This window comes from Tamandua tetradactyla, chromosome 12 (assembly GCF_023851605.1).
Source record: "Tamandua tetradactyla isolate mTamTet1 chromosome 12, mTamTet1.pri, whole genome shotgun sequence".
NCBI lineage: Eukaryota > Metazoa > Chordata > Mammalia > Pilosa > Myrmecophagidae > Tamandua > Tamandua tetradactyla.
Genome location: NC_135338.1, coordinates 52,712,342 through 52,727,305, shown reverse-complemented (window position 1 = coordinate 52,727,305; position 14,964 = coordinate 52,712,342). Strand labels below are relative to the sequence as shown.

At 47.0% G+C, this 14,964-nt stretch overlaps 1 protein-coding gene and 1 pseudogene across 1 annotated transcript in view; one reads left to right on the top strand and one right to left on the bottom strand.

Annotated features, from left to right (window-relative positions):
- FBLN5 (fibulin 5) overlaps positions 1-14,964 on the top strand; it is a 78,622-nt gene that overhangs the window by 44,166 nt on the left and 19,492 nt on the right. Inside the window, exons 6-8 of the mRNA XM_077123374.1 lie at positions 6,136-6,258; positions 9,187-9,303; positions 12,492-12,611. Of these exons, the coding sequence (XP_076979489.1) occupies positions 6,136-6,258; positions 9,187-9,303; positions 12,492-12,611 (360 nt within the window). The remainder of the gene's footprint in view (positions 1-6,135; positions 6,259-9,186; positions 9,304-12,491; positions 12,612-14,964) is intronic.
- Positions 14,812-14,964, bottom strand: part of LOC143652674 (abasic site processing protein HMCES pseudogene) — a 1,150-nt pseudogene continuing 997 nt past the window's right edge.

Genomic DNA, 14,964 nt, shown 5'->3' with positions numbered 1-14,964 from the left:
GCTGGTGGACTCTCTGCTTCTTGTGGCTATGTCATTCTGCTCTCTCAGAATCTCTTGCATTCTCCAAAATGTTTCTCTTTTATAGAATTCCAGTAAACTAATCAAGACCCATCAAATGGGTGGGCACACGTCTCTAGCTAGTCCAGCTTAACAACCACTCTTGATGGAGTCACATCTCCAGGGAGATGATCTAATTACAGATTCAAACATACACTACTGAATAAGGATTAGAAGAAATGGCTGCCTTTACAAAATGGGATCAGGATTAAAACATGGCTTTTCTGGTGTACATGCATCCTTTCAAACCGGCACAGGCTGCATCATTTTACATCCCCACCAACAATGTATACGAGTTCCTATTTCTCCACTGTTCTGGTCTGCTAACTGCAGGAATGCAACACACCAGAGACAGATTGGGTTTTAATAAAAGGGGATTTATTTCATTAGTTCTTCAGAGGAAAGGCAGCTAACTTTCATCTGAGGTTCTTTCTTACTTGGGAAGGCCCAGGACGATCTCTGCTGGCCTTCTCTCCAGGGCTCCGGGTTCCAATGACTTTCCCCGGGGTGATTCCTTTCTGCATCTCCAAAGGCCTGGGCTGAGCTGCTAGTGCTGAGATGAGGTATGCTGAGTTGCTTGGGCTGTACTACACTGTGCTCTCTCATTTAAGCACCAGCCAATTAAGTCAAACATCATTCATTGCAGCAAGCATGCCTCCTAGCCGACTGCAGATGTAATCAGCAACAGATGAGGTTCACATACCATTGGCTCATGTCCACAGCAACAGAACTAGGTGCATTCACCTGGTCAAGTTGACAACTGAATCTAACTACCACATCCACATCCTCTGCAACACTTATTTCCCATTTTTTTCATAGTAGCCATGGTTTGGTTAGTTTTGTTGTTGGATTGTTGGATTGTCTTCTGATGTCTCAAGGCCAGTTCCTCTGTGGGGCACCTCTGGGAGATCTTGAGTGGGTTGGGGACATTTCTTTAATCGCATTGCCTTAGCTTGCCTGCCCACGTGACGCTGTCTGGCTAGGACTCTGAGCCATAACTAGGGGTATGAAATCCTAAATGAGTGTCCCTAATGTGTGGTCCACTATCCTGAGACCCAAAAAGCCACTTCTGCCCAAGGCCTCCTGGGACGGTGCCAAGCTGATGATTGTGACTGGTGACAATGACTTTCCCACATACACACTTGTTGTTTCAGATCAAGAATGTTTTAGTGAAAGGCCATTCCGGGGACATCTGAAGGGAGGGGTGAGAAGCGCACACAGCCTCACGAGTCAGCAGAACTGTGCCACACAATGCAGATGATGGCTTTTCCCTGGGCAGGCACAGTGCTGGGCCCTGATCTGCTGCCAGGTTCTGCAAAAGTTAGTGAGCAATTTCCTTCAGCTGCCAAAGTGCAGGTTGCCTGGACAGCAGATGGACATTGCCCCACCTGGGGACAGATGAGCCATGTGGCTGCGGACAGGTCCTCTAAGAGTCTAGGTGGCTGATGGGGTCTACAACTCCCAGGAGGAAGGAGGAAGCTGGTAGAGGGACTCACAGGAAAGTCTACTTCTGTGAACCATTCAGTGGAATGGATTGTGCTCAATGCCAGCTGGCAGTTCGGGAGGACAAATACATACAACCACTGCAGAGTACAGGGAATGAATGAATGAGTGAATAAATGATTGAATGAGTCCAGCATTCTTTTCTCTTAGGAGAAAATTCCTGAATGTTATAAGGAAAAGGAAAGGAAATGACAGGCATGGTTTGCGCGTGAGGATAATGACACTTGCTCAGGTTGCTGTAACTTGTACTTTTCCACTGATGCAGAAAAGGTGTCTCTGCCAAAGAATGTCCTTGGAGAAGCTCGTTGTATTTTCCCTTCTGTTATTTAAGTCAAATGTATTTAATGTAAGCAATTCAGCTGTGAGTTGGAATGTGTGATGAGCCTTTTTATCCCACAGGGAAAGCCACAGAGTGAATATTTCTATTTTAGCTTCTTTAGGTGTATAATCTGACAGCAATTTTGGTTTTTGTTGCCATTTCTAAAGCCCACACGCCAAAATGGTCTTGTCAGTAAGTTGGCAGAGAAAGCTTGTCTGGGGCTTGAATGCATTACTGCTTTTCCGGTCCTGTGTTCATTCATTCTTCCACCAAATACTAATTGAACTTTTCCCATGGACACAACATTGGACCAGCTGTACTTTGAGGATATAAAGATGAAACACACTCCCCAAAGCTATAGGGACTAAATGAATTATTTTGACAATCAATTAAATGATTTAGTGTAAGTTAAAATTCAATTCTTTAAACCTACATCAACAGATGTGGGTGTGTGGGGTATAACTGACTTGATTCTTTAACTCTGGAAAATTGGGGGTTTTTTAAAAATGAACTTCAAAAACTTGTTTTTAGGCCTGCATATTTCACATGCATGCTTGCCTGCATGCACAAACACCCGTTTTGGTCCCTCGTGCCATTTCGAGTGCTGTCTGGTCCACTTACAAATGTTTGGTTTCTCTCTGTCGGGCTCTTTGGGCACACTGTGTGTGACATAAGTTAGACAAACACAGGGGCTTGGGAACTTGCTATAACCAAGGCTTGCCCACCAGGCTCCCCCTTTGGTCCCCCTCACCCTTCTTTCCCCTTAAGGCAGGAAAAGTGCACAAATTCTTAAAGCGATGTTGTTCCCAGGGTACAATTACCATTCATCATTCCCTGCAGGAAAAATGTAAATATGCTCTGGCAGATAGTGGCATTATTTATTATTGTAGGCTTCGATGTGGATTTGAGTGGGAGCGGCTGCTGGCCAAGCATTATTCTCCTCCTCCCTGGGAGGCTCTGCTCGGTGGGCAGAACTGGGGGTGGTCGGGAGGCAAAGGGCAGAGGCTCTTGCAGCCGAGAACAAGGTTGGTGACTGCCAGAGAGTCAATATGTGGTTAGCTCATCAGGGTGGGGTGGAGGCAGCTGCTGCTTTGGGACCCAGGCTCTTGGAGGTAGTTCACATTTAGAGAGTAAAGATGGGTTCCGTGGAGTGTCCAAACCTCTGATCATTTGGTGGGGAGGGGTGGGGCATTGGCCAGTTATTACTGGGGCAGGTGGGTAGACTGGGTGGTGCATTGTGGACTGAAGGGAACCTTGTGGACCTGGCTGAGTGCTTCATTTAAAAAATTTTTTTATTCATCATTATTCCACATGTTTTACTCATCTGTTGTTTAGGTAGGTAAAAGGAGCATCAGACACAAGGTTTTCACAATCACACAGTCACATTGTGAAAGCTATATCATTATACAATCATCTTCAAGGAACATGGCTACTGGAACACAGTTCTACATTTTCAGGCAGTTCCCTCCAGCCTCTCCACTACATCTTGACTAACAAGGTGATATCTATTTAATGCATAAGAATAACCTCCAGGATAACCTCTCAACTCTGGAGTCTCTCAGCCATTGACACTTTATTTTGTCTCATTTCACTCTTCCCCCTTTAGGTCAAGAAGTTTTTCTCAAATGCTTGATGCTGAGTCTCAGTTGATTGTAGGGTTTGTCTCAATCCCTTGATTCTAAGTCTCAGCTTATTCTAGGATTTCCGTCCCTCGTTGCCAAGAAGGTCCACACCCCTGGGAGTCATGTCCCATGCAGACAGGGGGAGGATGATGAGTTTTCTTGTTGTATTGGCTGGAGGGAGAGGCCACATCTGAACAACAAAAGAGATTCTCTTAGGGGTGACTCTTCAGCCTAATTTCAAGTAGGTTTGACCTATCCTTTGTAGGGTTAAGTTTCATATGAACAAACTCCAAGATTGGGCGCTCAGCCTATAGCTTTGGTTGTCTGCACTGCTTGTGAGAATATCAAGAATTCAACTTGGGGAAGTTGAATTTCTCCCTGTTCTCACCATTCCCCGAAGGGACTTTGCAAATACTTTTTATTCACTGTTCAAATCACTCTGGGATTTGTCGGGGCATCACTCTGGATAAACCAATAAAATCTCATGTCCTACTCAAGACTCCATGTACTTATGGTGTTCAATTGAGCTGTCTACATAAGTTATATTAGGAAATCTGAGTGCTTCATTTAATTGGTTGTGCCCATAGTGTGCAAAACTGTGTGACTCACAAGGCTCTTGTCCTCAAGGAACTTATTCTCTCACACAAACCAGAACATATCTGAACAAAGCATGAGAAAGTTCGCAATATCCAGGGGCAGACAGTTCTCGAGGTGGGTTAGGTAAAAGGCAACAAAAGGCAGCCGTCTCTCCTGTGTTTGGTTCCCCAGTTCCTCTTACTACACTACACGGGCCCAACTTCTGTTATTCCGACTGCTCAGTGGTATGTTTAAAGGAGGAAGGGAGAAGTGTAGGTGAGGGAAACCCGGCCACAGTCACAAAGAGACAGCAAAAGGAGGCACCCTAGGGGCCACCTCCCGGGGCCCTCCCTGCAGCCTGGTGCAGGCGCTCTGGGCTGCTGGGTGTGTAGGCACCAGGCTCAGGCCTGGGCCACGAGGCCAAGGGGCAGTTGGTTTCTGATGGCTCCACACCCTCTGCCAAGCCCTGGCACCACCTCAGAGGCCTAGCTTTACCCAAGTGGTCAGCTACGCCTGCTATAGAGGGGCTTCCCCTCGGCCGGTGGTGCTGCCCTCCCACCTCCCACCTCATGGGGTGGATGAGGAGGCCATGGAGGCCCTCCATCCGTGGGGCCCTTGTGGGCCCAGGTAGGCCAGCATTTTGCTGGGCCCCCAACCCCGACCTCCCTGGGTTCGCTCTTGAGCCTAGGAGTGGAGCCGCTCGTTCATGTACAGCTCGCTGGACCCTTAGGGCAACCTGCCATACCACCCACTGCTGGCTGCGTGCTCACACACACACACACACACACACACACACACGTGTACGCATGCATGCTCATGCGTGCACACAGACACCTTCCTACAGCAGACCTTCACACGCACATATACGTGTGCACATGCACCCACACCTGCGTGCAGGCTGGCCGTGCCCTCCCAGCACCCCTCTCTGTTCCCCACCCCGCCATTGGCATCAATACGCTGTCTGACAGGTTGGGGCAGATTTGCAAGTTTCATACTGACTTGTGCTATCAGTGATGTACTCTGGTTGGCTAGTTTTTTGTTCGTTTTTACTGTATATTTATAGTAATAAAATCATGCAGCAAAAAAAAAAAAAAGAAATGGAGGCACCCGAATGAGGCTCAGATGGGCGAGGGCAGGACGAATGCGAGGGAAGGGGCTTGGGAGTCGGTCCCTCACTCAGTATTAAGTGAATTAATGGATAAAGGTTTGGTAGAAGTCTCTTCCTTTAGGTCAGGGTGTGAGCATGGTGTCAGAAGTTCAGGTTGACAAGATCCAGGGAATTGTCTCCCTAAAGTGCAGTGTGGGGAGAAAGAGAAGACATATTCATTGTAGCTTCGACGGTTTTGAGCGTGATGAACAGGCCTGTGCTAAACGGTCATGAATACGGCTTTGTCTCTATGCTGTGAACTCCCAGTTAAGGAGAAGGGGCCAGCTTGGGCCTTCATGTCCTGCCTGTCAGACCGTGAAGGGGTCTGTAGCAGTGGTAAGAGACTGCATGTTAGCAGGGGGCGGAGAGAGAGAAGCTCCAGGAGCTCCGCGAGTCGGGAGGACTCTGTGAAGCCTCATGAAGAGGGAGGAGCCTCAGGTGGAAAGACTTGTGTGGCTGATACTGTCATGTCACTAGACCACGTGCCTGTGGGAATATTTCTTTTACTCGATGGTGTTTATCATAGCCCTGAGCACACGGTGGGTGCATAATAGGCCCTTGTTTAATGCGTAAATGAATAAGCCTAATATGAAATGTCTTTCTCAGTCACATTATGATTATTATCACGGTGACACACTCTCGGAGGATGATGCGATAGGAAGGCAGAAGGTGGCCTGAGGATATGTGTTCCTTCTTGCCCAGTTCTCTGCATGGATTTCTGGTGAGCAGGCAAGCTCTGCCCCTTCCCCTCCTGGGATCTGTCAGGGAGATGCTTCTTCCTCCTTGGCAGGTAACCCAGAGATATTTATCAATTGCCTGCCAGCAAAGATAAGCAAATAGCTGTGACCTCTGGTGGCCCCAGGGTCTACGTGGAGGTACATGATGCTCTCTGCAATGTGTCTGTGTTACAGATGTGGATGAGTGTGCAACGGATTCCCACCAGTGCAACCCCACCCAGATCTGCATCAACACTGAAGGAGGCTACACCTGCTCCTGCACTGATGGATACTGGCTTCTGGAAGGCCAGTGCTTAGGTAACAGCTCCCTGGGGCTCACGGGGACCCTTCGAAGTTAATGGCCACCAGAGATCTTTATTGTGGGAGATACTGGGCACAGCTGGCGGGCCTAAGGATGGTAGGCTTTTCTTTGGGGGCGGGGTATAGGGGGCTATTGAGCTTACATGTGTCACTACCCTTTAAAATCAGTTGTTGGGATGCACGGATGGTTGAGTGGTAGAATTCTTGTCTGCCATGCAGGAGGCCTGGGTTGGATTCCTGGCCCGTGCACTCCAAAAAATATAAAGTCAAATCAGTTGTCACCATCACTATGATGTCATTCTTATATTTTTTAAATGTACTTTTTAAGGGTTCAAGTATGATTTTTACCTAAACTTTCTTCCTGTCTTCTGGAACTTTACATCTAACGCAGGACCTCATAGAGGGTGAGGGTGATTCTGACCTAATTAGAAATAATATTAAGGGAAGGGAACACTTCCCTTAGTATTATTTGCATAGAATGTTCTCAGCCTCAAAAGCACATCAGTAGATTCTGATCTAACATCATCTCCTCCAAACACCCATCATAGCCTCCTCCCACACCAACCCATTAGCTTTGGTCTTTCTTCTTTCCTCCTAAGGAGTCAGTCGTTGCCAATTGAGAACTTGTCTCTTACAGTTGGCATTTGCTATATGATCTTTTGGTTTATTTTTACTGGAGGGTTATTTTTCCTTTCTTCCCCTCTAGTTTTTGGGTAGGCCAAGTGAATGAATTCATAGCAATCTTTAGCTGTCACTTCAATTTCTATTTCTAGGGTGTGATTTGTATGCAGTGCTTTCTTGGAAAAGCCCTGCCAGTTAAAATTCCCTAAGACCCTATTCTCTGGGAGGAACCGAGAAACATCATGGAAACAAACAGAAGAGGTTCTTCTTTCCAAGTCTCTTGATTGAGGCTGAATTTGGGCCCACCCTCAGGGGCCTGTCTGAAGCATCCTCACAGCCTGATAAGCTAGCTAACCTTGGCTTGGTTTTCTTTTCCAAGGGTTGAGTGCACATGGGCGTTTGTGAATCTGATGGTCATTATGCATTTTAACCAATCTCTGCTATTTGGAAAATTTAATGCCGCTGATTTGAACATATGCAGATCAGTGCAAGTGAATTATTTGCATGAAAACTTAATATGTAGAATTTCAGAGCTGAAAGCGATGTTATATATTATTTCATCCAACTTTTATAGCATTGGAAACAGACTCAAAGAGATGGAATATTCTAGACAGAGTAAGTGGAGTCCAGAATCCTGATCCTCACCACTAGGGGCACCAAAGAAACGAGGCAACATGGATACACAGGCCAGATTATATTAGAGCCAGGAAACCCCTCCCAACTGGAGGGGTTCTGGTAACTCCAACATTCTTCTACTTTGGAGAGTTTTCTTGTCCACAGAGCGTGAAGCTTAGAGGGCGATACTCATGGAGCCCTAATGCGGTGCCACGTGGCACAGCCAGCTCCTGTCTCACTTCTTAAAAGCAAATTTTTTCTAATTGTGGTTGAACCTACCCCTTCCCCTGGACAAACCCTTCTTTCTTTTTCAAACCCCAGGTTTCATAGCCATCTACTATGCATTCTCTGCACCCGTGGAGGCATTGCTTTTGCTGAGAAAAAAGTGGTAGGACACTGACTGTCCTCCAAGGTACCCTAGACAAAGGGTGCCCTCTCCTCCTGCAGCTACCTCCTGGGCCTTGGTGATGTGCCCAGCTGTGCCTTGGGGAGAGGTCAGGTCCAGGACCAGCAGCTGCACAAGCCAGTGAACTTCCCAAGGAGGAGCTACACAGTATCTAGTGGACAGTGGGAGGTGGGCCAGGTTAGGAGTAGCCATGACTCAGAAATACAACAGAATCATAAAGACGGGGCACACATTCCAAGGACAGCACAGCAGTAGGTTAGGTGGAGTTGGAATCTTTATAGAAGTAGGCAGTAGAAACCAGGCACAGGGACTAGCCTCCAGAGCCCTGGATGGAGCCTGGTTCCAAAGAAACTGGGGTACCAGGGAAGGAAGGTGGTTCATCTAGGAGGAAATGCAGCCTAGGTAGGTATTAATTATGGCTACAGTCAAACCATCTGGTCACAGCAGATGCTGGTGTAAGTGAGGACTCTGTCTCCACCTGTAAGCTGACGATTTCATTCAAGACACCCTACCCCAGAGGAGTGAATTCTCCAGCCCATCATCCTGTCAACTTGGGGTGTTGGCAATTGCTTTCCCAATTATATTTGGCTCTCTAATGATTGATGGATACTAGCAGGGAGGTTGTATTGCCCAGCTCTGCTAAAAGGATCCATTCACCCACAGTGCTGCCAATTCCCATGGAAAGACCAGTAATAGCTTGGAAGAATTGTTTATATCCCAAGTTTTGTGTCTACTCTGTGCAAGGAGGAGAACCAAGGTGAATTCCAGCATCCTTGTGTTACCAGATTCATATGTCTCCAGACAATAGTGCTACCCAGCTCATCCTGGATATTGCTCCTGACAGCTGGACATATTCATTGTTAATGGAGCTGGCAAGGAGCCTATTGGAGCAATGCAGTGGACTCCTTAAACATTAAGCTAATTTGTCCCTTCCTAGGCACTGAAAAGTTTATATAGAATCTTAAAGCTGGATAAATCTTCAAGGTCATCTAATCCCACATTCCACTCTAAGTGGAACTTTCTTCTACTTCTTTCAAGATGGGTTCAGGTGTTGGTCAGACTGAGATGGGTGGAGGAGATAGAGGATTGTAAGGAGACTGAGTCTAGGAGAACCTAGAGAATATTACCATACCTGACACTTAGCAGTCACTGTCCTAGAATTGGTTCTCTTTTGCTTGTCTTCATGATCCCACTCCAGAAGAGGTGGGCAGTAACAACGCTCGTGGTGGCATCAGTTATTGAGAAGGAGACCTGCCTTACGTTGCTTGCATTTCTGTTTCCAGACATAGATGAATGTCGCTATGGCTACTGCCAACAGCTGTGTGCAAATGTTCCTGGATCCTATTCCTGTACATGCAACCCTGGTTTTACCCTGAATGAGGATGGCAGGTCTTGCCAAGGTATGTGATATGACTGATGACTTGAACTCTGTGTGAAGCCCTAGTACAGTCTCCTTCAAAGAAAGCCTGACAGTTGATGCTTGTGAGAAACACTTTTGCTAAAGTATTTTCCTATCCCTTGCCACTGCCTACCCATCCCCATTGCTTATGGAAACCTGAGACCTGGTCTGAAGTTATGTGAACCATCTTGCAAAGTGCTCTGAGTATTGTTGAGTTTGGAACCACAGTCATCCATCAGCTGGGAGAGTACAGTCTCACGGATTTACTTCTTTTTCTGTGTCTGCTCTCCAGAAGCAAACACATTGGTTTGCTTGCTGAATCAGAATTTTCCTCATGTGTACTGTAGCCTAAGTTCAAATTATGAGGTCCAAAGAGAGATGGTCAGTAAAGGGCCCCTGATTCTTGATTTAGTACAAAGTAAACACATATATACTTTGCAGGGGGTTCTGGCAAGTTTTGATGCCTTTCGGTATAGTTTTCCCTCTAACCTGTGCCCTCAGGGTCCAATACTTAGCCAAGAGTCTGGTGGGGGTGGTAATTTCCCCAAAACTCAACATCCCCCATTAAATCAGAGTGAAACAAAGGCATTTTCTGGTTTTCACACAATCACTTCAAAGGCCAATAAGTAAGAAAAACAAATTACCCATGCTTATTGCAGTTTCCATCTGAAGGGTTCTTTTACTCAGGAAGTGAATGGGGACTTAAGGCCTCAGGAATTAGTGCACGTCCTGCCTGGGCCCCAGTCCCCAGCCCCCAGCCTCCAGGCGCTGGCAGCTGCTCAGTCCAGAGTGGAGGCAGTGCCAGGGACGCAGAATGAGATCTTTGTCTGGAGCTTGCCACCAGGTTTTGCAGGGCCCATTTCCTTGTCACACCACTCGAAGTCTGGGCAGTGGGCTCCCAGCCAGCAAGTTGGGGGATATTATGTCTCCATCAGTTTAATCATATCTAAATCGTTGGGTAAACAGGAAGGCATCAGCGTCAAAGAGTTTGATCCTGGATTCTTTGTATAAGTCTCTCCTCCAAAGCTGGTTCTGCTGATTATTCCAAGAAGCCTTCGCTGTGTTCCTCTCACCAGGGGCAGTCATTTTCTTCTGAGCATGGAGACTGGGCTGGGAGATTGGGGGAGCTGATAGAACAGGGGCCCTTCCTTCCCACTGGGTCAGGGAGGGGTTGTCTGTCTCCCTTGCTGCTAAGGATAAAGGGCTTAGGGCAGATGCAGACTTCTCTGTGCCAAGGTTGGGTTCCGGAGGGGCTGGCCCAGGTTTTAGCTCAGAAGCTGGGACGGTGTACCCAGAAACTTCTGAGCAATATCCGTGTGCAGCAAGGGCAAAGTCCAGTCAAGCCCTAGAGCAGCAGGCACATCACCCGGGCCTGGACATGGGCACTTGGCCACCGGGTTATTGCATCAGCAAGGCCCATAGGCAATAGGCTCTTACCTACTCCCCTGAGCTTTTGCAATCATAACACCCTGTGCATGGACGAGGGCTCTGCCCTCTTCAAAGCATTGTCATGCCTGGTAATCTCATGGAACCCCAACAATAGCCTTATGAGGTAGCCATGACATTTGTTGGTGACCCTGCTTCACATATGAAAAGAAATCACAACTTCGAAAGGTGAAGCAACTTGGTCAAAGTCACACAGACTGGTCGGGCAGAGTTGTGAGTGGAACCAGCACCCAGTCTTCCTGTCCAGCAAGTCAGAGCAGGGTGCTGTCTGCTCTCATGGGATTCAGAAGGGCCTTGGAGCATGTGTGGCCTCTGGGGCTGGAGAGAAAGAGCAGTGAGGGTGCCAGAGGACAGAATCCTTTTGATCTTCCTGCTTCCAGAAGCAGCTGAGAGCTGGGAGAAGACGGACTCCTTCATTTTGGTGTGGCCGGCATCTGGCCAGAAGCTGAGAGTTCCAGCCCTAATACTGACAAGTGCTTTCTTGTCCGCCTTCCACTCAGCAGCTTAGCATGATGGATGCTTCCCTGGCCCCCAGGTGGGCACCAGAGGAAGCTGCTGTCTTGGTGGACACTCCCTAAATGGCTGATTTTTTTTTTCTCTGTAAATTCTAATGATGTCAGGAAGTAGGAACTTTGTGGGCATGGCATTAACCCTCCCCCTCATGAAAAGCCTCTTGAGCGGCTCATGTGAAAGCTTTTAACTGAGGAAACACTCACATCTCTATTCAGAGTCACAAAAGGTTTACCTAGACTTTTTAAGAGGATTGAAAACCTCGTCTCAGCTGGCACTTTGGTCATTGGCTTACAGAGCTGGGTCGAGGGAGGGGTACTTAAAACGGGCCAGCTCTTGCCAGTGTGGAAAGCAACCTCTCCCCTGGGACGAGCTGCATTGAATGAATCTTTAGTATCAAAGTGAAAGATTTAACTCATGCTCTGGATTGAGTGCTCATTTGCTTGTGGACTTGGGCACATCTTTCAACCTTAAAAAGTTTTGAAATAACTTTATTGATGTATCATTGGTGTACATGAAACTGCACTATTACAAGCACACAGTTTCATGAATTTGGATATATATATACACCCATGAAACCATCACCACACTTAAGATAATGAATACAACCCTGACTCCTAGAAGTTTCCTTGTGCCCCTTTATATTCCTCCCCTCAGACTATTTGAGCCCATTTCCTTGTCTGTGAAATCCATCAATCATTCTGAGGCAGAGATGGGGTGAGGATTAAATAAGTGTAAGATCCCTTTTTAATCAGTGAACTTATTTCTGCATAATAAATAGAGTTATCTTCAGAATTGTTTCGATTGTTTCTCCATTCTTTATCTGAAACTTCAAAATCAATAGAGAGAGAGAGGAGCTAATTGGGTTCATGATGGAATGTAGTAGGTGATGGGAAAGAGCAGGTGCTGCCTGGAACTTCCTGGCGGTGAGCCTCTGGGAGAGGATGCACTAGTGTGCATATGTGTGTACATGTGTATGCATGGATATGGCATGTCTGCGTTTCCCACTCTCCCATCTTGTAACCCCAGAAGAGACATATGGATTTGCTCATCCTTCAGCAAATACTTTGGGGTCTGAGATCTCAATCTGATAGGTCCTGGGTGAAGATTCCCTGTATCAGTGATTCTGGTGTCCTGGTGTTAGTAGGTTTTGTTGCTGGCACATTTTTCTGCCTAGTTGGTGAAGATGTTCTGTTTTGGGAACGGCCAGTGATGTGCTTTGGCTTTCTACAGATGTGAACGAGTGTGCAACTGAGAACCCCTGCGTGCAGACCTGCGTCAACACCTATGGCTCTTTCATCTGCCGCTGTGACCCAGGCTATGAACTTGAGGAAGATGGTGTTCACTGCAGTGGTAATGGGCCTTGCCCTTGGCAGCTCCCAGCTGTACTAGGGACAGGGCGGGTGGAGGGCAAGGGCTTCCTTCACAGGTGTTTCCGCTCATTTCCCAGGCACACCTCTAGTTTGGGACATTTCCCAGTCCAGTGGGGTCACAACCATACCGAATAGAGATGATCACTTCCTAAAAGGTGGGGTGGAGCCTCGCCTCCCATGGCTGACTGGTCCTTGTCATTTGACCTCTAATGCAGAAGCCGGTGGAGCTACCTTCCACGGCCTGAAATGGGGTTGAAGAGGGAGAAGAGTCATCCAATATGACATGGTGTGTGGTGGGTTGAGAGTTATCTGTTATCACCCAACACCAGTGCAGGTCCTGGGGATAGTACAGGTAGCACCCATGGAGGGCAGTGACCCAAGAATAGTAGCGTTTCTCATAGGATAGCATTTGGAGGAAGCGATTGAGTGAGATCAAGTTTGTAATCACCAACACTGTGAATTTCTACACGCTCTACAAATAATCAGTTCTTAGCTCTATGCCTGGTGCACACAGTGAACGTGCAATAAATTTTCATGAATGATTGAATGAATGAAATCTTAATAGCTTGTGCGAGAACATAAAAGGCTTAGTCGACCTTTACTAAATTCTTTCCACACCCAAGCAGCTGTAGTTCTTTATGGTTCTTTGTTTTGCTTCTTTTCTTTGTGGTTCTAGTTTGTTGACTCTATAATAATTTTCTTATTAACTCCCCTCTTTCTCCCCCAGAAAGTTAAAATACGTTTTCCCAGATAGTTAGAAAACTATTACCTGTTTATAAATTCCTTGGGAATAGGGACCGCATCTTATTCGTATTTATTCCTGGGTGCCTCCAGCAAAGAGACGTATACAAGTGTTTTGTTGCTCCTTTTCTTTCTTTCTTGTTTATGTTTTGTAAATATTGAACTAAAGTCAATTCCATTCCACCCGCTTTTCGGTCTCCTCAGCTGTTAAAATTAGCAAAGCCCAAATTAATGATGCTTCATGTATTTTTCAAAGAAACTGGGCCATACACTAGGGTGTGAAACTCTTTTGCTCTGCAGAATGGAAAGTTTTCCAACCCTGGGTTTCCTTGTAATCGGAGCTGACCCAGGTCACGAATGAAACTTGTGAATGAAACTTAGGACTGGAGTGTTCTCCAGATCTTGGGGTAGAGCTCCCTGAAACAAATGAGCACCCTCTCCTTTGAGCCAGGAAAGCCAGACCCAACAATTAGGCATTTACCGAAAGCCTTGGGCCGATTGATTGTCAGTCCCAGAAACAGAAAGAAATATCCTCAGGCAGGAAAAGCTACTTTCTTCCTAGATTTCAGTTCCTCACATGGCATTCCTTGGGGGAATCTGGGCCAGCGAACTGGGAGGCGTAGACGCTTTAGCAGTGTGCGATGGGATTATTCTTCTGTCCAGGCTTCTCCGCGAATCCACAGATGTTTATTACTCATCTGCAGAGGCAGTGCGATAGAGTATCTGTGGAGCCAGACAGAGCTGAGTTCAAATTCTACTTTTTGTTTGTTTACTACTTTCCTTGACCAAGTCATTTCTTGACCAAGTAGCCTCAGGCTACGGCGGGCTTTCCAGATGGGGCCGGCAGGGGATAACGGTGTGATACGGGGAAAGTTTGTTTTTGAGCTTTCCTATTCACCCCCTTTCTGTGCTTCTCCATTTTTCCCCAGGGCCCGCTGTTCTTGACAAAGCCCATTCCTTAGCACTGTTGCCACAAGAAAACTGGGTACAGTCTAGAACGCCCCCAATAGCATCCCTTTCCAAAATGTAGATAGACGTTTATCAAATGTAATTTGTACAAACATTAAAAAAAGAAAAAATATATTAAAAATAAGGTAAAAATCCAAAACCCTTAAGAACCTAATTCTGAAAGAATGAAAGAGCTCCAAGGCTGAGCAGCAGGCATCCGCCAGCTGGGAGCAGCAGGTCAGGGCTGTGAGAGTGCCAGCAGGGCTTGGCCTCCAGGAAAGGATCCTGCAGCCTTTGAGGGAGGGTCTGGCCCAGGAACAGTGCCCCACAGCCCCCTCTCGGGGCGAGCCCACAACTGTCAACAAAAACCATGTCACCTCCTCCCTCATATCAGAAACAACCCAAAGCAAACACCACCACCCAGTCCCAACACCACCTACACACACATTAAAGAAAAAATGCAAGAAACTGTTAGCAGCCATTTAGGACATTTAGTGCAACAAACTGTGGCCTTGGTCTCTGAAGTCCTGGGTTATTGGCTGAGGCTTCTTGTCCTGGGGCTCCTCCTCCTTCTCCGGCTTCAGCCATCGTTCCAGGAGCCCTGCACTGCCTTTCTTGGTGAGGTCTGGGCTCTCCTGTGGGAC